At 46.4% G+C, this 23,569-nt stretch overlaps 1 protein-coding gene across 3 annotated transcripts in view; it reads right to left on the bottom strand.

The window, feature by feature from the left end:
* The window catches only part of exoc6b (exocyst complex component 6B), a 742,224-nt gene that overhangs the window by 140,444 nt on the left and 578,211 nt on the right, over nt 1–23,569 (bottom strand). For all 3 annotated transcript variants that reach the window (XM_052038528.1, XM_052038519.1, XM_052038535.1), the window contains one exon: nt 11,852–11,925. In XM_052038528.1, coding sequence (XP_051894488.1) covers nt 11,852–11,925 — 74 coding nt within the window. The remainder of the gene's footprint in view (nt 1–11,851; nt 11,926–23,569) is intronic.

Raw genomic sequence — 23,569 nt, forward strand, 5'->3', positions numbered from 1 at the left:
CACCACGGTAGTGTAACGGTTAGCATAACACTATTACAGCGCCAGCGACCCAGGTTCAATTCCGGCCGCTGTCTGTAAGAAGTTTGTACATTCTCCCTGTGTCTGCATGGGTTTCCTCCAGGTGCTCCGGTTTCCTCCCACGTTCCAAAGACGTACGGGTTAGGAAGTTGTGGGCGTGCTATGTTGGCACTGGAAGCCGGGCGACACTTGCGGGCTGTCCCCAGAACACTACGCAAACGATGCATTTCATTGTGTGTTTCGATGTACATGTGACTAATAAAGAAATCTGATCTTATCTTTGTGTAAAAAGGTTGTCCCTCAAGCTCCTATTAAATCTCTCCCCTCTCATCTTAATCTTATGCCCTCTAGTTCTTGCTTCCCCAACCCAGGGAAAAAGACTGAGTGAATTCACCCTATCAATGCCCTTCATGATTTTATACATTATAAGATCACCTCCCAGTCTCATGCAAGCCTCAAGTCCTTCGATGCAGCAACTAGAATGCTACCCACTGTTGGCTCTCAGCCATACTGTGGGCTGAAGGGTTAGACAATTTCTGCCTGCACTTGGACTCTCTTGTGATAAAGGAAGCATCAGCTTCATGCTTTCTAGTTACACAACAACCTGCCATACAATTCTCCATCAGAATGCGCAATGCAGTTCTGTACAAAACATTTGGAGACTGCCTTTTAACTTCTTCCCCTCTTCCATGGAAACACACCAGGAAAGGGAGAGCTGGGTTGGTCCACTGCAGAGTGTGGGGAAGCTACATCCAATGGTTAGAAGGTTGTTGGTAACTGCTGCTCTTGAAGACATCTTCCATTGCTTTGGTAAATTGGTAAATTGGTTTATTATTGTCACATACCAAGGCACAGTGAAAAACTTTGTTTTGCATGTCATCCATACAGATCATTTCATCACATCAGTGCATTGAGGCAGTACAAGGGAAAACAATAACAGAATGCAGAATAAAGTGTAACAGAGAAAGTGCAGTGCAGGCAGACAATAAGGTACAAGGTCATAATATGGTAGATTGTGAGGTCAGGAGTCCATCTTATCGTACAAGGGGACTGTTCAATCGTCTTACAACAGCGGCATAGAAGCTGTCCTTGAGCCTGGTGGTACGTGCTTTCAGGCTTTTGTACCTTCTGCCCGATGGGAGGGGGGGAGAAGAGAGAATGTCCAGGGTGGGTGGGGTCTTTGATTATGTTGCTGAAGATGTAATATGATCGACAGATGGGGAGGTAAATGGCTGAATGGGATCTGTTCTGCTTTTCGTGGACCAGAAACACCTGCATAACTTTCCAATTTGTCGAGTATCACAAAATGACAAAGTGGTTTCAGCGTGGAAACAGGCAACGGACCCAGCTGTGTGTATGAGTACTCCCACTAGACCCACTCTCCTGCCTTTTCTCTGGAGCCCTGCAAACTCCTTCCCTTTAGAGACTTATCCAGCACCCCCTTTCAAACAATACAAATGAACCCCCCGGCTGTGCATCCCAGCCCCTTAGCACGCGGATGCTATTGAAGTAGCTGTATTAGAAATGCTTAGCTACTGGTGCAGGTAGTTCTGAAACACATGCCTTTGTCAAGGTAGACAGATGTTGTCTGGTTTCGTAGCCTTTCCTCTATCCTGTGCACTCAATCATTCCTCGATATCACGTGGTGTGAATCAAATTGGATGCAGCTTGGTTCTGTGAAGGTGGTGGCCTCGTGAGGAAGCCGAGATGGATTGGTTGATTGTCGGATTATGTATCTCTGTCTATCGCATGCTGCTTCTGCAGTGTATCCTCTGCTGTTGGTTCAGCAAAGCTGGCATCGGGTTTTTTTGATAAGCCTGGTGCTGCTCACAGTTCATCTTCAGTTCTCCTGACTTGGTACACAAAAGGTTACAGAGAGTGGTGGGCGCAGCCTGGTCCATCGCGGCCACAGCCCTTCCCACCACTGACAGCATCTACAGGAGGTGCTGCCTCAAGAAGGCAGCATCTATCATCAAAGATCCCCACCATCTGGGTCTTGCTGTCTTCTCGCTGCTACCATCAGGCAGGAGGTAGTCCCACATCACCAGCTTCAGGAACAGCTACTTTCCTACAACCATCTGGATCTTGAACTGACCTGCACAACCCTAACCCTACCTCAGCAATGGGACACTACAGACCACCTCTTGCACTGCCGTGGACTTGTCTCTAATTGTGTTTCTGTATTAATGTCTTGTTTTGCACAGTTGTTTTTGTCTTCACTGTCTGGTATAATTTATGTATAATTTATATTCTGTGTGTTGTCTGTACCTATGTGCCTGTGATGCTGCTGCAAGAAAGTTTTTTATTGTACCTGTACCTCACCGTACTTGTGCACATGACAATAAACTCGACTTGACTTGGTAGGAAAGAAATTTGGCATGACCCCTTTGACCCTCACCAATTTTTATTGATGCACCATAGATAGCATCCTATTTGGATGCATCATGGCTTGGTACGGCAACTGCTCTGCCCGAGACCAGAAGAAACTGCAGAGAGTTGTGGACACAGCTCAGCACATCACGGAAACCAGCCTCCCCTCCATGGACTCTCTCTACACTTCTCACTCTCAGTAAAGCACCAGCATAATCAAAGACCCCACCCACCCCAGACATTCTCTCTTCTCCCCCCTCCCATTGGGCAGAAGACACAAAAGCCTGAAAGCACGTACCACCAGGCTCAAGGACAGCTTCTATCCGCTGTTATAAGACTATTGAACTGTTCCCTAGTACAATTAGGTGGACTCTCGACCTCACAACCTACCATGTTATGACCTTGCACCTTATTGTCTACCTGCACTGCACTTCCTCTGTCGCTGTTGTTCTGTTTATTCTGCATTCTGTATTGTTTTACCTTATACTATCTCAATGCACTGTGTAATAAAATGATCTGTATGAACAGTATGCAAGACAAGTTTTTCACTGTACCTCGGTACATGTGACAATAATAAACCAATTCCAATCCAAAGACGGGGTGAGGGACATGTGGGGCCACAAGTTTACAGGTTGTGCTGGAGCACAATTCTGCTGCTGTCAGATCTGTCTCATCCCAGTTAGCAGACTTACACTGGTTAGACCTCACCCTAGTGTACACACTTCTCTGCTCCATATTATAGAAAAGAAGATAGAGCCTCTTTTGTCCCGGATTACCCACCAGAGGAAATTGTTTCTGTCTATTCAATCCCATTATCTTTGAACACCTCAGTTAGATCATTCCTCAGTCTTCTATTCTATATTCAAGGAGGTTTATGTAACCACCTGTATGACATAACCTGTTAAGCTCAGGTGAATTCGCAGTGTACATTTTTCAGGCCCAAAACTGTAGGTGTGGTGCCCAAAGCTGAACAGTTATGGAGTTGTAGAGTAATGCAGCACAGAAACAGGCCCTTTGCCCCAACTGGTCCATGCCAACCAAGATTCCCATCTAAGCTAGTGCTATTTGCCCATGTTTGGTCCATGTCCCTCTGAACCTTTCCTATCCATGTACCAGTCCAAGACTCTACACGATACTTCAGGTGTGGCCGCACCAACGTATTGTACAACTGCAATATAACGTCCCAACTTCTATACTCAGATATACTTAGATTTTTGCATAGTAGGGGAATTAAGGGTTATGGGGAAAAGGCAGGTAGGTGGATCTGAGTCCACGGCCAGATCAGCCGTGACCTTATTGAACGGCAGAGCAGTCTCGACTGGTCAGATGGCCTAGTGTAGTAGTTAGTGTAACACTATTACAGCGCCAGCGACCCGGGTTCAATTCCGGCCACTGTAAGGAGTTTGTACGTCCTCCCCATGTCTGCGTGGGTTTCCTCCGGATGCTCCGGTTTCCTCCCACATTCCAAAGGCATACGGGTTAGGAAGTTGTGGGCATGCTATGTTGGCGCTGGAAGCGTGGTGACACTTGCGGGCTGCGCCCAGAACACTCTACACAAAAGATGCATTTCACTGTGTGTTTCGATGTATATGTGACTAGTAAAGATGTCTTATCTTATCTATTTCTCGTGTTCTTATGTTCTTATACTCAATCCTGTTACTGATGAAGGCCAACATGCCAAACACCTTCTTCACCCTGTCTATCTGTGACAACTTTCAGGGAATATGTACTTGTTACTCCCAGGGTCCTCTGCTTTACAACACTCCCCAATGCCCCACTGTTCACTGTGAAAGTCCTACCCTGGTTTGACTTTCCAAAATGCAACACCTCACACTTATCTGGATTGAATGCTCTTTGGCAATCCTTGGCCCACTTACATAGCTGACCAAGATCCCCCTGTAACTTTATATAACCTTCTTCACTGCCTATGACACCACTTATTTTAGTATCATTTGCAAACTTACTAACCATGCCTTGTACATTCTCATCCAAATTGTTTAAAACATGGGGTCATTCCCAAAGTGGCAATGCAATAACAAAGCATAACCCCCTCTTCTTCTCCTTAATCTGAAGACCACTGTTTCATGGATTAAATTGGTAGCTGTTCACTTGTTTTTAATGATTCATGCCTCATGAACCTCTTGGATCCCAACACCATTTCGCTAAAAAAAATGTCTTTCTTGATGATCTCAAACCTTTCCACAGTTTGATTTTTGTTTCAAGAGCTACCTGCTGGAAATAGTTTTGCTTTACTAAACAAATCTGGGCAGTGTCAGGCTAAGAATGGAGGTGATGTTGAGGGATTGTGCTGCTGAAAGATATCAAGCTACAGGAGTGTAGAATACATGGTCGAGAAAAAGTTCTCACTGCTTTTAAAACATAAAGCTGCCCAGGACCAAATAAATAAAGTGCTTGGTGTGCATGTTTCTTGGTGTGTGTATGCCTAAGTGTGTTTGCTTGCATATGCGTGTCTATGAAATGCATGCTTGTCTAAAAGGATTGGGTAGCTCCTGAGGAGTGCTGTAAAGGCAAGAGTGATGTGTCCATTATTTGGGATCCTGGTGTCTAGGCTACCTCTACAAGCAGTGGAATTAGAAGCTCATTAATCAGCCTGTCACTGCTGGGCGGAGGTGGAGAGGCTGACGAGCAGACTTGTCTCTGCGTGATGTCTCGACAAGGCTTGCCTTCATCCTTAGGCCTTTGACAAAGACAGCCGAAACTCTGGGCATCAGACTTTTTTCCAAAAAAAAAGCAAAAGGCCGAAAGAAACATCTTCAGAGCCTTTTTTTCTGTTAGGTATAAATTATTTTCTTCCTCTTCTCCAGAGCCTGGTACCAGGAGCCAAAACAAATATTACCCTGCCTAGGCCAAGGGAGAAGTAGCATCTCCCTTTCTCCAAGTTCAGTAACCCTTCCCAATAGGTTGTGCAGTGATTGCACTGATTTTATTTTAAATATTTGTTAACAGGATGTGGATGTCACCAGCAAGGCCAGTGTTTACTGTCATCCTTCGTTCCCCTGATTCGTTTAATTTGGAATCATGGTCAGCATAGACATCGTGGGCCGAAGGGCCTGTTCCTGTGGTGTACTATAACATGGAACAGTAGAGCACAGGAACAGGCCCTTTGGCCCACGATGTTGTGTCGAACTAATTAAATTAGTAATCAAACGCCCAACTGAACTAATCTCTTCTGCCTACACACTGTCCATATCCTTCCATTTCCTGCACATTCATCAGGCGATCTAAGAGCCTCTTGAATGCATCTATCATATCTGCCTCCACCACCACCCCTGGCAGCACATTCCAGGTACCCACCGCTCTCTGTGTAAAAAACTTGCCCCGCACATCTCCTTTGAACTTACCCCCTCTCACCCTAAATGCATGCCCTCTGGTATTAGATACTTCAACCCTGGGAAAAAGACACTGTCTACTCTATCTATGCCTCTCATAATCTTATAAACCTCTATCAGATCTCCCCTCAGCCTCCACCGCTCCAGGGAAAACAGCCCACTTGCTCCAGTTTCCAACACCTGCAGTCTCTGGTGTCAGCCATGATCTTGTTGAGAGGCACGAGGGCTAAATTGCCCACTCCTGTGTTTCTTATATACCTTTCTCCCATTGCCTTAATTTTTAGTTACCAAACCTTAAGCAGTTTCTCTCTCCATCCCCTCCATCTTACCTTTGGATCATCTCTAGTCAAGCTCCCACAGAGTCATAGAGCATGGAAATAGGCTCTTCAGCCCAACTGGTCCATGCCAATCAAGATTCCTATCTAAACTAGCCCCATTTGTCTACGTTTGGCCCATATCCCTCTAAACTTTTAATGTTTCTAAACCTCTTAGCCTTTTGCGCTGAAAGGAGTTTCGGTGAGGGCAGGGGTGAGGCTGTCTCTGTGACATTGGAATTGGTTTATTGTACAATGTACCAAGGTAAACTTGCATACCGTTCATACAGGTCAATTCATTACACAGTGCACTGAGGTAGTACAGGGGAAAACAATGCAGAATGCAGAATAAAGTGTAACAGCTTCAGAAAAAGTGCAGTGCAGTTGGACAATAAGGTACAAGGTCATAATGAGGTAGATTGTGAGGTCAAGAGTCTGTCTTATCGTACTAGGGGACCGTTCAATAGTCTTATGACAGTGGGATAGAAGCTGTCCTTGAGCCTGGTGGTACGTGCTTTCAGGCTTTTGTATCTTCTGCCCAATAGGAGGGAGGAGAAGAGAGAATGTCCGGGGTGGGTGGGGTCTTTGATTATGTCGGTTGCTTTACCGAGGCAGCGAGAAGTGTAGAGTCCATGGAGGGGATGAAAAACACGATGATGCTGGAGGAACTCAGCAGGCCAGACAGCATCAGTAGAGAAAAGTAGGCGGTCAATGTTTCGGGTCAGGACCCTTCTTCAGGACCCTGCTTTTCTCTACGGATGCTGCCTGGCCTGCTGAGTTCCTCCAGCAGCATAGCGTTTTTCACCTAGATTCCAGCATCTGCAGTCCTTTGTTTCTTTAGTCCATGGAGGGGAGGCTGGTTTCCATGATGCGCTGGGCTGTGTCCACAACTCTCTGCAGTTTCTTGCAGTCATGGGCAGAGCAGTTGCCGTACCAAGCCGTGATGCTTCCAGATAGGATGCTTTCTATGGTGCATTGATAAAAGTTGATGAGGGTCAAAGGGGACATGCCGAATTTCTTTAACCTCCATTCATGATCGAGCTTCCCAAATGAAGGATGAGGTGCCTAGGGATAGTTACATTTCACTCATTACTGTTCAGTAGGGGCAAAGAAGAGAGTGCTCCACAGTAAAACTTTTACTTTATGTGCAGGTCACAAAGCCAATGGTTGCAGAGTGGCTTAAACAGTTCAGAGGTGTCACCTACCCAGCCATTGATTTGTTACCATTGATGTAAGTGAATCAGATCAACACTTCATTATACAACAGCTGCAAGAGCCCAGCCAGTTTAAAGCTCCTTAAGCATCCCCAAACTAGTGTTTTATTGTAAATATTATCCTGCAATTTTCAAAAGCAAGTCGCTGGGCTTGCAGTAAAGTAACACTCCTACAGATATCTCTCTGACAAACTATCTGTGTCCCACCCCTTTACTACCACTCCCTGCTCCAAGTCATTCATCCAGAGAGCTGCAGAGTTGATGAAAGCTCAAAATGTTGATTCGTGAAAGCAGGAAGGAAGAATTTGCATTTCTATAGTGCCTTTCACAGTCCAGGACATCCTTGAGTGCTTCACAGCCAACGGAGTATCCTTTGAAATGTAGTCGCTGTTGTAATGTAGGAAACGAGACGACTGCTTCTCAGCACAGCAAGATCCCAAAGCACAGCAACGCGGTAACGTTTTTTTAAAATCATTGCTTGAGAGATAAATATTTGCCCAGGATACTGCAGAAAATGACCAGGAATTGTTTTGTGGGAACTTTTACTTTCACCCGAGAGAGGACAGAGGAGCTCAGGTTTAATGCCGTGTTTGGAAGATGCAAGTTTCCCCAGTTCTGCCTTATCAGCCTAGTTTATTAACCCTAGAGAAGGATTTGAACCTGCTATCTTCGAGTCTGAGATGAGAGGTCACCACTGAGCCACAGAGAGCAAAAGCAAAAGATTTGTCCTGAGTTAATGCAGGAGTCATTTGAACCAGCCAGGACCCCTTCAAAGGCAATCTACCTCCCACTGATGTTATTCCAAGGACCGCGGGTGATATTGGCAAGGCTGACATCTTGCGCCACTGGCTAACTGCCCTTGAGGAACAGCAAATAACAAAGAACATAGAACAGTACAGCACAGGAACGGGCCCTTTGTGCCAAACTAATTAAACTGATGACACCTAATCCCTTCTGCCTACACAATGTTCATATCCCCCCATTCTCTGCACATCCATGTGCCTGTCTAAAAGCCTCTTAAACACCTCTACCATATCTGCATCCACCACCACTCCTGGCAGCACATTCCAGGCACCCACCACTCTGTGTAAAAAACTTGCCCCGCACATCTCCTTTGAACTTTCCCCCTCTCACCTTAAATGCATGCTCTCTGGTATTAGACAGTTCAATCCTGGGAAAAAGATGTCAGCTGTCTACTCTATCTACTGCCTCTCATAAACTTCTATCAGGTCTCCCCTCAGCCTCTGCCGCTCCAGAGAAAACAACCCAAGTTTGTCCAACCTCTCCTTGTAGCTAACACCCTCTAAGCCAGGCAGCATCCTGGCGAACCTCTTCTGCACCCTCTCCAGAGCCTCCACCTCCTTCCTATAATGGGGCGACCAGAAATAAACACAATACTCCAGATGCGGCCTAACCAGAGTTTTATGAAGCTCTTCCCAATTCCTTGTGAAGATTTTCTTATAGGACTGTTGCCGTCTGAATGGTGAAAGCATTCCTATGATTTTCTTTATATTATGATCTGGGGATCACAAGCAAGGCCAGGTTTATTGCCCATGCTCAACTGCTTTTGGGAAAGTCATGGTCATAGAGCCACAGAGCATGGAAACAGGCCCTTCGGCCCAACTTGTCCTTGCCGACCGAGTAGCCTAACCGAGCCAGTCCCAAATCCTTCCAGTGAAGGTGCTCCCACTGTTCTACTGGGGAGGGAGTTCCAAGATTTAGACCCACCGGCAATGAAGGACCATATATTTCCAAGTCAGGGTGGTGTGCAGCTTGAAGGAGAACCTGCAGCTGGTGGTGTTCCCATGCGTCTGCTGCCCGTGACCTTCTTGGTGTTGGAAGTTGCAGGGCAGGGAGTGCGTCGCAGTGTCCCGAGCAAGTAACTGCAGTGTGTTTTCTAGATGGTACACACTGCAGCCACTATCTGACCAGGACAATGATGTAAGCCCAAGTGCGTGCCTTGGAGGCACACTTATGAGGCTTCCCACGATTGCTGTTATCATAAGATCATAAGATATAAGAGCAGAATTAGGCCATTTGGCCCATCGAGTCTGCCTAGCCATTCAATCATGGCTTATAATTTTTTTCAACCCTGTCTTCTGTCTTCCCCCTTCCCCTTCCCCTTAATTTCTGCCTTAAATACACCCAATGACTTGGCCTCCACAGCCCTCTGTGGCAACAAATTCCACAGATTCACCACCCTCTGGCAGAAAAAATTCCTGTCATCTCAGTTTTAAAGGCAAGTCCCTTCATTCTGAGGCTGTGCCCTTGGATCCTGGACTCTCCTACTGATGGAAACACGCTCTCCACATCCACTCCATCCAGGCCTTTTCAGTATCCAGCAGGTTTCAATGAGAACCTCCCCTTGTCCTTCTGAACTCCATCGAGTACAGGCCCAGAGCCATCAAATGCTCCTCATATGTCAAGCCTTTCATTCCTGGGATCATTCTTGTGAAGTGACTTGCTGAAGTGATTCATGCAGTGACTTGCTGTGCAGTTGTCCAGCAAGGCAGGAGCTGCACACCGCTGTTTACAGGAGGGATCCTGAGAACTGATGGAAGGCCACAGATATCCCAAGAGAAAGGAATAATAACAAGGAGGGCTGAATCCTAGAATGGATTCTGCAAAACATTTATGTAAAGTCCATAAAGGTAGATAAAAGGGAACATTTACTTGGGAAACAAGAACTTTAAAGGACGTGGAGAAAATGCAAGAATCATAAAAGGATGTAGCTATTAAAACAGTGCTTAGTTAAGTGGGCTATTCTTTTGCAGGAATGCAAGAGGCTGCAGAGAGTAGTGGACACAGCCCGTTCTATCACAGGCACAGCCCTCTCCACCATTGACAGCAGCTACAAGAGGCGCTGCCTCAAGAAGGTAGCATCTATTATCAAGGATCTCCACCATCTGAGCCATGCCATCTTCTCGCTGCTACCATCAGGCAGGAGGTACAGAAGCCTGAAGTCCCACACCACCAGGTTCAGGGACAGCTACTTTCCTACAACCATCAGGTTCCTGAACTGACCTGCACAAGCTTAACCCCACCTCAGCGATGGAACACTACGAACCACCTCTTGCACAACCATGGTGTGTTTTTTGCACTAATATCTTGTTTTGCACACCTTTTCTTCACTGTCTTGTATAATTTATGGCCTGTGTGTTGTCTGAATCTACGCGTCTGTGATGCTGCTGCAAGCAAGTTTTTCATTGTACCTGTACCTCATCGTACTTGTGCACGTGACAATAAACTCGACTTGACTTGCACCTTTCGTTACCGCAGCCAACGAAAGCCCCATTAGCCAAATTGCCTGCACAGTTGCTGTCCACACCTGGCCACCCGTGTAGGAGATAGCGCAGTCTTGCAAAGCTCGAGCTCAGGAATTTAAGCGAGATTTAATACCAGAACCTTGTGTGTCACAACTAACTACTGAAGTCAGCAAACAAACTCTTTAGCGGGAAGGTCCGAAACCGTGCGACAGATTACGATTGTGCTCAATAAATATACATCTAATAATATATGTAAATATAAAGCAGCAGTTAAGCCCCAGTAGAGGGATCAGACACAGACGGTGATGCTAATGAGTGAGTGTGAGATCCTCCCACATCGCCACCCGTGAAGTAAAACAGAGAAGTAAATGGGTTTAGAACATAAGTCAGTGGCGGCTGAGAAATTCACAGTTCCTGACAAAACCCCATCTATCTTCTCACTGAAAAGATGACACAGGACAAGAGATCCCTTTCTCTGCTCGTGGCACGCCCACGGCTGCCCCAGGATGTCGCTAGATTGAGCTGCTCCTTGCAGCCGCGAGCGGTGTGAGGAGCAGGAACCACGCCGGTACCTGCCATTGCAATGGCACTGGTAGTAAGAGGTGGGGCAAGGTCATCTTTATAACACAGCACTTTTATCAGCAAGCTTGGGGAAGGGTGGTGGGCAGAATGCATAGTCTCTTCCCTCCCTCTGTCTCGCTCTCTGGACATTATCTCTCCGACAAAAAGAAAAGCCTGACAAGCAGGTGATGCCTGCATCGTTTCTCCCCGCACACCAAACACCTGCTCAGTGTCGACGCTTCTGACAGTTCCCTGCTGCCTCACTGCCAAACCCATGGGTCACAACAGTGGTCGTGGTGGGGAGGGGTGAAGGCAAGAGAGAGGGAGGGAGGGGGGGGAGAGAGAGAGAGAGAGAGAGAAAGTGTGTGTGAGAGAGAAAGAGAAAGAGAGAGAGAGAGGGAGAGAGAGAGAGGGGGAGAGGGGGAGAGAGAGAGAGAGAGAAAGTGTGTGTGAGAGAGAAAGAGAAAGAGAGAGAGAGGGGGAGAGGGGGAGAGAGAGAGAGAGAGAGAGAGAGAGAGAGAGAGAGAGAGAGAGAGAGAGAGAGAGAGAGAGAGAGAGAGAGAAAGCGACCTGGCTGGTCAGGCCTCTACTTGAAGGCCCGAAAGCCAACAAAAAACTCCGAGCGATGACGGGCAAGATCCCGCCAAGGAGTCGGCTAGCGGTGGGGGGGGGGGGGGGTGGGGGGGGGGGATGGACGAGCGTCAATCGCATCTGCAGGCACTGCGGTCTTCAGTCACACATTTAAAACAAAGGCTTACTTGTCTCAAGTCGATGAAGGCCAACTGCAGCGTGTCACCTTGGAACCCAGGCACTGGTCCGGATCTGGCAAAGTCTGTGGGAAAGAAAAGAGGATAAAAACATCTCTAAACAACCATGGACAGGGAGATTGGCAGACAGATGACAGCACAGACAGTGAGGCCAAGCTAGAGGACTACCATTCTTCTAAGGAATCATGTCTTCCTCCCCTACACCTCTTTGTTCACGCGTCAAAAATTCTGTCATCAAACCACCATTAATTCCAAGCCTTGACAGCTAGGAACTGTACTAATCGACCTAAAATTTATTCCCATGGGCTGTTTTAGCTTCATAGTTTTTCTTTTTCCTTCTTTCTCAACCGAACAAACAGCTTGCGAATGGTTTCCTGACACAATAAAATCTACAGCTGGTGAAATCTTTTCAGTTCTGTTAAACTGATGTGATTTTCTGTCCTGCAAGGTCCACATTGTGGGATCTTTTCAATTACATGCCTGTCACCTGATTTTATTAATGTTAATAAGAGAACATTAAAAGCTCCAATCTCCCCTCAACCTCCCACTTCACCTCTCCCCTCTTTACGACTTGTTTAAAGATTAAAACCGAAACAGGAAGCAAATTGATTGGTATAATTATGTTATCATGAGGCTTCATATTGATCAGGAAATATCAGCGTGTCTGACGGAAGGGAAGATAATCGGTTCTGTGACTTACAGTGAGGAAATGTCCAGTCAGGAAACCAGGCTGCAGGTGGCAAGAGGTGGAGAAATAGAAAGAGTGAGGGTCCGATAGAAAAAGAGATATAAGAGAGAGATGATGGAGAGGCATAAGGAGCCTGGGGCGTCAGAGACACAAGAGAGATGAAAGTGGTCAGGTGTGACCAAGGGGGAAAAGAAGAGCTGGGGGGTGGGGTGGGGGGAGTGGGGGAGTGTGGGGCTGGCAGGTGAAGAGCAGGCAGTGTTGGGGTAAAGGAATGCTCGGCAATGACAGAGCTGAGTCGATAGGTCCATGAACGAGGGGGACAGACAGCACTGGTCACAGACGTGGATGCAGACCCGGATGAAACAGATGACAGAAACCGAGCAACAGTGTCCGCAGGGTCAGACAAACGGTATCTGTCACGTGCGCCAGGACTTCCACTATCCCAGCAGCGTGCGTGGGAAGCCTTCGGCAACCAGCAGAAACGAACTGCTGGAAGAACTCAGCGGGTCAGTCGGCATCTGTGGAGGCTGGTTGAGGTTTCAGGTCGAGACCTGCGTCAGGACTGGCGTGAAACATCGAGCATCCCTTTGCATCTACAGATGTTGTTTGACCTGCTGAGTTCTTCCAGCAGTTTGTTCTTGCTCCTGACTTCAACATCTGCAGTCTGTTGTGTCTCCTGGAGCATCCCACTATGCACCTTCAGTCTCACCTGGGACCCCATCAGCTGCAGATTTTCACTGCTATATTGAAAGGCATGTTGGCAACAGTACATTTGGAATATGCTCAGTGGGCACACAAGCAGCTCTACTTCATCAGGAGTTTGAGGAGATTCCGTACGTCATCAAAGACTCTTACAAATTTCTACAGGTGTACGGTGGAGGGCATTCTGACTGGTTGCATCACCGCCTGGTATGGAAGCTCTAACGCACAAGATCGCAGGAGGCTGCAGAGGGTTGTAGACTCAGCCAGCTCCATCACGGGCACAACCCTCTCCATCGTCGAGGACATCTTCAAGAGGTAGTGCCTCAAGAAGGCGGCATCCATCACGAAGGAGACTCACCATCCGGGACATGCCCTCTTCTCGTTACTACTACTCAGGGAGGAGGTACAGGAGCCTGAAGCCCACACTCAACGATTCAGAAACAGCTTCTTCCCCTCCGCCATCAAATTGCTGAATGGTCCATGAACCCACGAACACTACCTTGTTATTCCTTTTTCTGTACTATTTATTTTTTTTGTAATTTACAGTAATTTTATGTCTTTGCACTGTACTGCTGCTGCAAAACAACAAATTTCATGTCATATAAGTCAGTGATAATAAATCGGATTCTGACTGATTCTTTTTGCAAAGGGAACCTCAGATTGTGTGGTGTTCTTGGTTTAACAATATTCCTAATGAATTTACACTTCCCCTGTTGCCTGTAAATCTGATGAAAAGACAGGGTCATCTTCACTCTTCTTGGAGGAAGCTCCAAAAAAACAGACATGCCTGTGGCAAACATTGCGGTCTCTTGTATCGCCGTAGTTTTAGTCCTCCGGCAAACACACGGCAGTCAGAGGGAAGACGCATCACATCCACAAATATTGGCAGCAGCAACTGAACTTCCACAGTCACATACGAAATGGTGGATGAGATATTTATGAACTAACTTTAGACCAAGGTGGTGAAATGTGTGGATGGGACTGAGTGAAATGATAGGCAAAAAGACAGAGGACAGGGTCGTCTCACACCCTAAAGCAACTTATAGAACATGGAACAGTACAGCACAGGAACAGACCCTTCGGCCCACGATGTCTGTGCAGAACACGATGCCAAATTAAACTAAATCACTTCTGCCTGCACATGATCCGTATCCCTCCATTCCCTGCACATCCATATGTCTAACAGCCCTTAAAAGCCATGTTTGTATCTGCCTCCACCACTAATTCTGGCAGCACATTCCAGGCACCCACCACTCTCTGTGTAAAAAACTTGCCCAGCACATCTCCTTTAAACTTACTCCCTCTTACCTTAAACGCATGTCCTCTAATACTTGACGTTTCTACCCTGGGAAACAGATTCTGACTCTCTACACTATCTATGCTTCATATGCACTTCTATCAGGTCTTCCCTTAGCCTCCGACACTCCAGAGAAAACAACCCAACCCAACCCAACAACCCAAGTTTGTCCAACCTCTCGTCATAGCACATGCCCTCTACTCCAGGCAGCATGCTGGTAAACCTCTTCTGGATCCTTTCCAAAGCCTGCACATCCTTCCTGTAAATCAGCGACCAGAGTTGCACACAATTCCCGATGTCCCAATCCAGCTTCCCTTAAAGGAGTCGATGCCGTTTGTCTCAACATTTCCGTGGGATTGAGTTCCCCATTCTTATCATTCTACCAGAAGGAAGTTTCTCCTCAATTCCCCACTGGAATTTTGAGTAACCATCTTATATTAATGGCCACAAATGGAGGAATATGCATGGGCAGCAAGGTGGCACAGCTTGCCGTGCTGCTGCCTCATAGCTCCAGTAACCCGTGTTCGATCCTGACCTCGGGTGCTGTCTGCGGGAAATTTTTTGTGCAGAGTCTTCTGCACCCTCTCCCAATCCTCCTCCACATCCTTCCTGTAACGGGGCGACCAGAATTCCACACGATACTCCAATGCAACCAAATCAAAGTTTAATACAGCCGGTAAATTGGTTTATTATTGTCACATGTACTGAGGTACAGTGCCATCCATACAGATCATTTCATCACATCAGTACATCGAGCAACATCACTTTCTGACTCAATGTCCCAAACACAATGCCAATCAATAGAACAATCCATTCTGAGAATGTTGCTGTTGTTGACAGACCTGGTAATTATTGTCAGTCCCTCATTGAAGAGGTGAATGGTGAGGCTTCTTCATAAACCACTGCAGTCTGCATGGTGAAGATGTTACCACAGGGCTGTGAGGAAGGATTTAGGGGTCCAGCCACAACAGAAGGACATAGGGTATCATCCCAAGAGAGTTCATCACCTGACAGTGACTCGCAGTCTGGTCTTGGGAATTGAGTGGCTGCTGCTTCAGATTAGCTGGGGAAACTGTCTGTTAGTGTCGTAGGATCGTTACCACTCAGGAGGAGGCCCAATGAACCCATATCTGCTTTCTGTACGAACAATCTAGTTCGTCGGACTCTGCACACAGCCCCGCTCTTACTGTTGCCTCTTGATGATAGAACAGCTACTGAAGAGGCAATGTGCTCGACAGTAATACCCATTGGTTAGCCTGGAGAGGCTAGGTGGGCTACTATGATGGAGCATATGATGGATTCCGTAGCTGTCATCTTGCTAATCCCGTAACTACCAGAAAGCACTGAAGAAATACCACCAAGACTGCCTCCACCAAATCCCCCAAATTTATTGGAGGGATGGGCGGCACAGTGTCAAGATCTTCATGCAGACCAACATCCCAGACGTCAAACTCACGTAATCCTCATGCCTGGCGACTCTGAGCTTGTCACTGCAAAAGAATTCCAGGAGGAATGAAAAAAATAATGTCCTTGGGAAAATGTGACATCTTCATCAACCAGGGAACACCAGGCCCATGATGGAAATATAGAGGGAAATTGTATCCAGCAAAGCACTGGGAAACTCAAGACTCCACAGGAGCCGGTAGAGGTGAATCACAAATAGCAGAAGGATACAAAGCCTGTTGCTTCTCTTTAATTCTGAATATATCTCACTCTCTTGTCCACGTTTCATACCTTCTTGTATCTTTGTTTCCAAGTTCATGTGTTGCACATCATTCTCCTACATTCCAATGAAAGCAGTCCCAACCTGCTCAGCCTCTCTCCATAACTTAGTCCTTCGACTCCCAACAACATCCTCGTAAATCTCTGCACTCTTTCCAGCTTAATTACATCTTTCTTAAATAGGAGGGTGACCAATATTTCAAATGTGGCCTCACCAATCTTACCAGCAACATAACATCCCAACTTCTATACTCAATGCCCTGACTGTTATTCAAAGGGACCTGGGTGTGCTCGTTTACAAGTCACTACCTCGTTATGAACTTACACCTTATTGTCTACCTACACTGCACTTTCTCTGTAATGGTAACATTTTATTCTGTGTTCTGTTATTGTTTTACCTTGTACTACTTTAATACACTGTTATAATGAAATGATCTGGATGGATGGTATGCAAGGCAAAGTTTTTCACTGTATTGGTATTGGTTTATTATTGTCACTTGTACCGAGGTACGGTGAAAAACTTTGTCTTGCATACTGATCGTACAGGTCAATTCATTACACAGTGCAGTTACACTGAGTTAGTACAGAGTGCATTGAGATAGAACAGGTGAAAACAACAACAGTACAGAGTAAAGTGTCACAGCTACAGAGAAAGTGCAGTGCAATAAGGTGACTATAATAAACCAATTTACTAATTTATTTTGGCTCAAAGACAGAAGGAACATCGGACAAATGGGAGACCTTGTAAGCCGAGAATAAATTTATAGTAGAGATCGAGGTCATTTGACCCTTTAGCCCCAGGCTGGTCAAAAATGAAACATACATAGAACATAGAACAGGACAGCACAATACAGGCCCTTCAGCCCACAATGTTGTGCCGACCTTTAAACCTCACCTAAGACTATCTAACCCCTTCCTCTCACATATCCCTCTATTTTAAATTCCTCCATATGCTTATCTAGCAATCTCTTGAATTTGACCAATGTACCTGCCTCCACCACCACCCCAGGCAGTGCATTCCATGCACCAACTACTCTCTGGGTAAAAAACCTTCCTCTGATATCTCCCTTGAACTTCCCACCCATTACTTTAAAGCCATGCCCTCTTGTATTGAACTAATCCTAACTCTCAGCTGTTGGTAGGTAGGTTATGGTACTCCAACTGATCATCCAGACAACCTATAAATGTGTTGGCAATTTCTGCCTTCCAGGTGAGTTAGCCACTACTCTTTGAGTGCATAAAAAATACCTCAACAAGAGGGCATAGATTTAAGGTGAGAAGAAAGATTTTTAGAAGGGATCTGAGGGGTAAGTTTTGCTTACACAGAGAGTGGTTGATACCTGGAACTCGCTGCCAGAGGAAGTGGTGGAATCAAATACAATTACTATGTTTAAGAGGCATTTAAATGGACACAAATAGGCAGGGCATAGAAGGATATGTAGTCATAGAAAAACAGGCCCTTCGGCCCAACTCATCCATGCTAACCAAGGTGCCTACCTGAGCCATTCTCATTTGCCCATGTTTGGCCCATAGCCCTCAAAACATTTCCTATCCATGTACCTGTCTAAATACCTTTTAAATGTTGTAACTGTACCCGCCTCTACAGTTTCCTCTCCCAGCTTGTTCCATATCCCCACCACCATCTGTGAGTGAAAGTTTCCCCTCGGATCCCTTTTAAATCTTTCCCCTCCCACCTTAATCCCATGCTCTCTAGTTTTAGACCCCCCCCCACCCTGGGGAAAAGACTGTGGCCATTCACCTTATCTATGCCCCTCATGGTCTTATAAACCTCTATTAGGTCACCCCATTCTCTATGGAAAAAAGTGCCAGCTCATTCAGCCTCTCCTTATAATTCAAGCCCTCCAGTCCTGGTAGTATCCGTTTGAATCTTTCCTGCATCCTTTCCAGTTTAATGACATCCTACCTATAGCCGGGAGACCAGAGATGAACACAATACTCCAAATGCCGTCTCACAAATGTCTTCTACAGTTGCAACATGATGTCCTAAATCCTGTACTCAATGCCCTGACCAATGAAGGCCAGCGTGCCAAATGCCTTCTTCACCACCCTGTCTATTTGTGTTGCCACTTTTAGGGAACCATGTACCTGTACCCCTAGGTCCCTCTGTCCTATAACACTCTCCAGGGGCTTACCATTGTGGACAACTGGGTTGAGTGCAGTTGGCCAAAAAAGGTCAGCGTGCACCTGGTGGGCTGAAGGACCTGCTTCTGTGCTTTTGACTCTACAGTTCCACTCTAATCCCTCTATTAACGTGGATTGGTGTACTCTAGTTATTGACCTCTCTGTCTGGTCTCCTTTAAATGCCCCCCTTGGTCTCCTTTGTTCCAGAAGAAAGAATCCCAGTCTTGAAGGTCTCCCCTCATTCTCCAGACCAAGACACAGTTTTGCAAATTTCCACTGCACCTTCTCTGGTGCTATTACATTCTTCCTGCAGCACAGAGATAATTGGTAATTGGTTTATCATTGTCACATGTACCGAGGTGCAGCGAAAAGCTTTGTTTTGCATGCCATCCATACAGATCATTTCATCACATCAGTGCACTGAGGTAGTACAAGGGAAAACAATAACAGAAGCAGAATAAAGTGTTACAGTTACAGAGAAAGAGCAGTGCAGGCAGACAATAAGGTGCAAGAGCCATGGCAAGATAGATTGTGAGGCCAAGAGTCCATCTTAGCATACAAGGGGTCCGTTCAATAGACTTATAACAGTGGGACAGAAGCTGTCCTTGAGCCTGGTGGTAAGTGCTCTCAGGCTTTTGTATCTTCTGCCCGATGGGGGGGGAGAAGAGGGAATGTCCAGGGTGGGGGGGTCTTTGATTATGCTGGCTGCTTTACCGAGGCAGTGGGAAGTGTAGACAGAGTGCATGGAGGGAGGCATGGAGGGGAAGTAGTGACCACAACTGCAAGCAGTACTCCAGTTGTGGTCTTCATAATCTTTTAAATAGTTCTCCTTCTACTTTTACACAGGTAGACAGGTAGTTAAGAAGGTTATGAAATGCTTGCTTTTATTAATCGAGGTATTGAGTACAGGAGTCAAGAAGTCTCTATAGAACTCCAGTTAGGCCACATTTAGAGTATGCATGCAATTCTGGCCAACTCACTATAGGAAGGATGTCGAGGCTTTAGAGAGGGTACAGAGGAGGTTTACCAGGACACTGCCTAGATTAGAGGGCATGTGCTATCAGGAGAGGCTGGACAAACTTGGGCTCTTTTCTCTGGAGAGGCGGAGGCTGAGGGGTGATCTGTTGGAAGTGTATAAAATTATGAGGGGCACAGATAGGGTGGACAAGCAATATCTTTTCCCCATTATTGAGCGATCCAATACCACAGGGCATGCATTTAAGGTGAGGGGGGGTAGGTTCAGAACAGACGTGAGGGGTACGTTTTTGGTTCAGAGAGGTGTGGATGCCTGAATGCTTTGCCTGATAGGGTGGTGGAGGCAAATTCATTGGGGGCTTTTAAGAGGGTCTTGGCATGGGCACAGAAATGAGAGGAAAATAGAGGGATATGGGCATTCTGTAGGTAGGAGGGAATAGCTACGTTGCACAACATTGTGGGCCGAAGGGCCTGTTCTGTGCTGTACTGTTCTATGCTCTATGTACTTTTTTTTACCAGGGTGGAAATGTCGAATACCAGAGGGCATAATTTTAAAGTGAAAGGAGGAAAGTTTAAGGGAGATGTGGGGTACGTTTTTTCACGCAGCGTAGTAGGTGCCTGGAAGATGCTGCCAGATGAGGTGTTGGAAGCAGACACAATATCAATGCTTAAGATTAACTTAGACAGGCACAGGCACATGCAGGGGATGGACGGATATGGACCATGTGCAGGCAGATGGGATGAGTTTAAATTGGCATCGTGGTTGGCACAGACATCATGGGCTAAAGTGTCTGTTCCATGTTGTACTATTCTATGTTCTATATGCTATGCCTTTGCCAAGAAAGGCAAGTATGTTGTATGTCTTCCTCACCACCTAATCCACTTGCTATCTTCAGGGATCTGGGAAAGTGCACTGCAAGATCCTCTGCACTGCTCAGTAGTCTAACTGAAGTCGCAACTGGTGTTAAAACACAAGCATGTTGCAAAGGACAGCAGAGCTAAATGCGGAACATGGAAATCAATGAGTTAATGAAGCAGGGGTCCGGATGACGCTGGATTTCAGGATGTGAGAACAGGAAGGCCTCAGAAGTCATCCACTGTTCAGGTAGAGCAAAGCTGAACTCCACCTCAGCAAAGTTTCTGAGAGAGAGAATTCATATTTTCACTCCCCATTGAGTGAAGTGTTTTGTGGTATTACTGGTCTTTAATTTATCCCCTCTTGTTCTGGACTCCCAAAAGGTAAAAGTTTCCATCTATCCTCCCAATCAAATTGTTTAATGATCTTGAATAGCTCAGTTGGTCACCTCAAAACAGTTAGGTGAATGCAAGGAAGCGATGAACAACTTACCACCCTCTAACTTGGTTGATCAGTACTGCAATCCCTCCAAGGCCAAGAAATCCTTCTTGAGATGCTCTGAACTGTTCAACTGCCCAGAGGAAATCTGGCCACAGAGTCATAGAGTCACACAGCATGGAAACAGGCCCTTCGGCCCAATTCGTCCCGCAACCGAGTTGTGGACCTGATTGAGTCCCATTTGCCCGTGTTTGGCCCTTATCCCTCTAAACCTTTCCTATCCATGTACCTTGTCCAAATGTCTATTAAATGTTGTGAATGTTTCCGTCTCCACCACATCCTCTGGCAGCTCGTTCTGTACACCACTGCCCTCTGAGTGGAAAAGTTGCCCGTCGGGTCCCCTTTAAATCATTCCCTTTCATCTTAAACTTATGCTCTCTAGTTTCAGACTCCCCTGCCCTGGGGAAAAGACTGTAACTTTCCACTTTATCTATGCCCCTCGTAATTTTTATAAACCTCTGTAAGGTCACCCCTCAGCCTCCTACACTCCAGGGAAATAAGAAGCCCTAGACTATCCGATGTCTTCTTATAGCTCAAGTCTTGCACCAGCCTCAAGTCACTGTGAATTTATATTTTTGAAGGTCTACTTGAAATGCAGTTGCCTCTATGTGGGCTAAATGAATTGTGCAACATTTACCTTTAGCCATCAGCCAGCCTCCCCTCCATGGACTCTGTCTACACTTCTCGCTGCCTCGGTAAAAGCAGCCAACATAATCAAAGACCCACCCACCCCGGACATTCTCTCTTCTCCCCCCCTCCCATCAGGCAGAAGACACAAAAGCCTGAAAGCACGTACCACCAGCTCAAGGACAGCTTCTATCCCACTGTTTTTAGACTATTGAACAGTTCCCTAGTATGATAAGATGGACTCTTGACCTCACAATCTGCCTCATTATGGACCTTGCACCTTATTGTCTGCCTGCACTGCACTTTCTCTGTAGCTGGTACGCTTTATTCTGCATTCTGTTATTGTTTTCCCTTGTACTACCTCAATGCACTGTTGTAATGAAAGGATCTGTATGAACGGTATGCAAGACAAGTTTTTTCACTGTACCTCAGTACATGTGACAATAATAAACCAATTTACCAATTTACCATCCATTGGGTGACCAGAACTGCATACAATATTCCAAGTGCAGCCTAACCAAGGCTTTATAGAGTTGCAACATGACTTCCTGACTGTTATACACAATGCCCTGAACACAATGCCAATCAACAGGAAAATCCATTGATAAGAATGTTGCTGTTGTTGACAGACCTGGTAATTATTGTCAGTCCCTCATTGAAGAGGTGAATGGTGAGGCTTCTTCATAAACCACTGCAGTCTGCACGGTGAAGATGTTACCACAGGGCTGTGAAGAAGGATTTAGGGGTCCAGCCACAACAGAAGGACCTGAAGTATCATCCCAAGAGAGTTCATCACCTGACAGTGACTCGCAGTCTGGTCTTGGAATTGAGTGGTTGCTGCTTCCAGGTCAGATTAGCTGGCTGTTAACGTCATAGAATCGTTACCACTCAGGAGGAGGCCCAATGAACCCATATCTGCTTTCTGTACGAGCAATCTAGTTCGTCAGACTCTGCACACAGCCCCGCTCTTACTGCTGCCTCTTGATGATAGAACAGCTACTGAGGAGGCAATGTGCTTGACAGTAATACCCATTGATTAGCCTGGAGAGGCTAGAAGTGGGCTACTATGATTGGGGGTGAGGGGACGGGAGGCATCTGGAGCATATGGACACCATCGTTCCATCCACTGCAAGAGCTTGCAAATTATCGGTATTGGTATTGGTTTATTATTGTCACTTGTACCGAGGTACAGTGAAAAACTTGTCTTGCAAACCAACTGTACAGGTCAATTACAAATTACCCACCCCTGGTCGACTCACTGCCATTCAACCAAGTTATGCACAGATGAGCTCACATGTGGATTTATCTGCCAACACGGACTACCTTGCTTCACACTTGGTGCCCTTGCATGGATTCATACAGCACTGAATCAGGCCCTTCAGCCCAATGTCTCTGCCAACCAAGATGCCCATCTAAGCTAGTCCCATTTACCCGCGTTTGGCCCATATCCCTCTAAACCTTTCCTATCCATGTACCTGTCTAATCCCCACCCTGAGACAGTGCCTTCAAAGCTAAGACTGCCTTCTTCTGTGGACGATTCCTTCAACTGCCTTACACATTTCACACAGAAAGAAACAACTTTTACCAAGCAAACATAAAGTACCGATTCAAAATTCACTAAAATCCATTGGAATCCAAGTCCCGTCCCTTACTGGGGACACACTCCCCCCCACCCCCCACGCTCTATCTGCCTCTCATTTTTTTCTCTCTCTCTGTCTGCCTCCATCTATCATCCACCTGCCACTGTCCCCCAACTCCAACTTCCCTTCCTGGCGCAACCTGCCCGTCATCCTTCACCCCTCCTCAGTCCACCAATAACCTCTGGCCCCTCTCTCACCACTCCCCCTCTCCTCTTTAGACCGGCCATCTCCCCCTCTCCGCTCTCAGTCCTGATGCAGGGTTTCGACCCGAAACATCGACAGTCCCTTTCCTCCCAAAGATGCTGCTCGACCCGCTGAGTTCCTCCAGCAGACTGTTTCTTGCTCCCGTCCTTCACTGATGTCCTCCGGCTCTCTCCAAACCATAAGTAAACTAAACTGCATTTTGTTCTCATTGACCTTTTCTATGGGGGGTAGTTTATTGAAAAACTCCACTGTTCTAATGGGGATGGATTTCTCATGCCTCCTTTTCTTACTCTTTTCTAACTTACGCATTTTTCACATTTTGAACGTTCTTGCCCTGAATCAATTGTCTTCCAAATCT

This window comes from Pristis pectinata, chromosome 2 (genome assembly GCF_009764475.1).
Source record: "Pristis pectinata isolate sPriPec2 chromosome 2, sPriPec2.1.pri, whole genome shotgun sequence".
Taxonomy (NCBI): Eukaryota; Metazoa; Chordata; class Chondrichthyes; order Rhinopristiformes; family Pristidae; genus Pristis; species Pristis pectinata.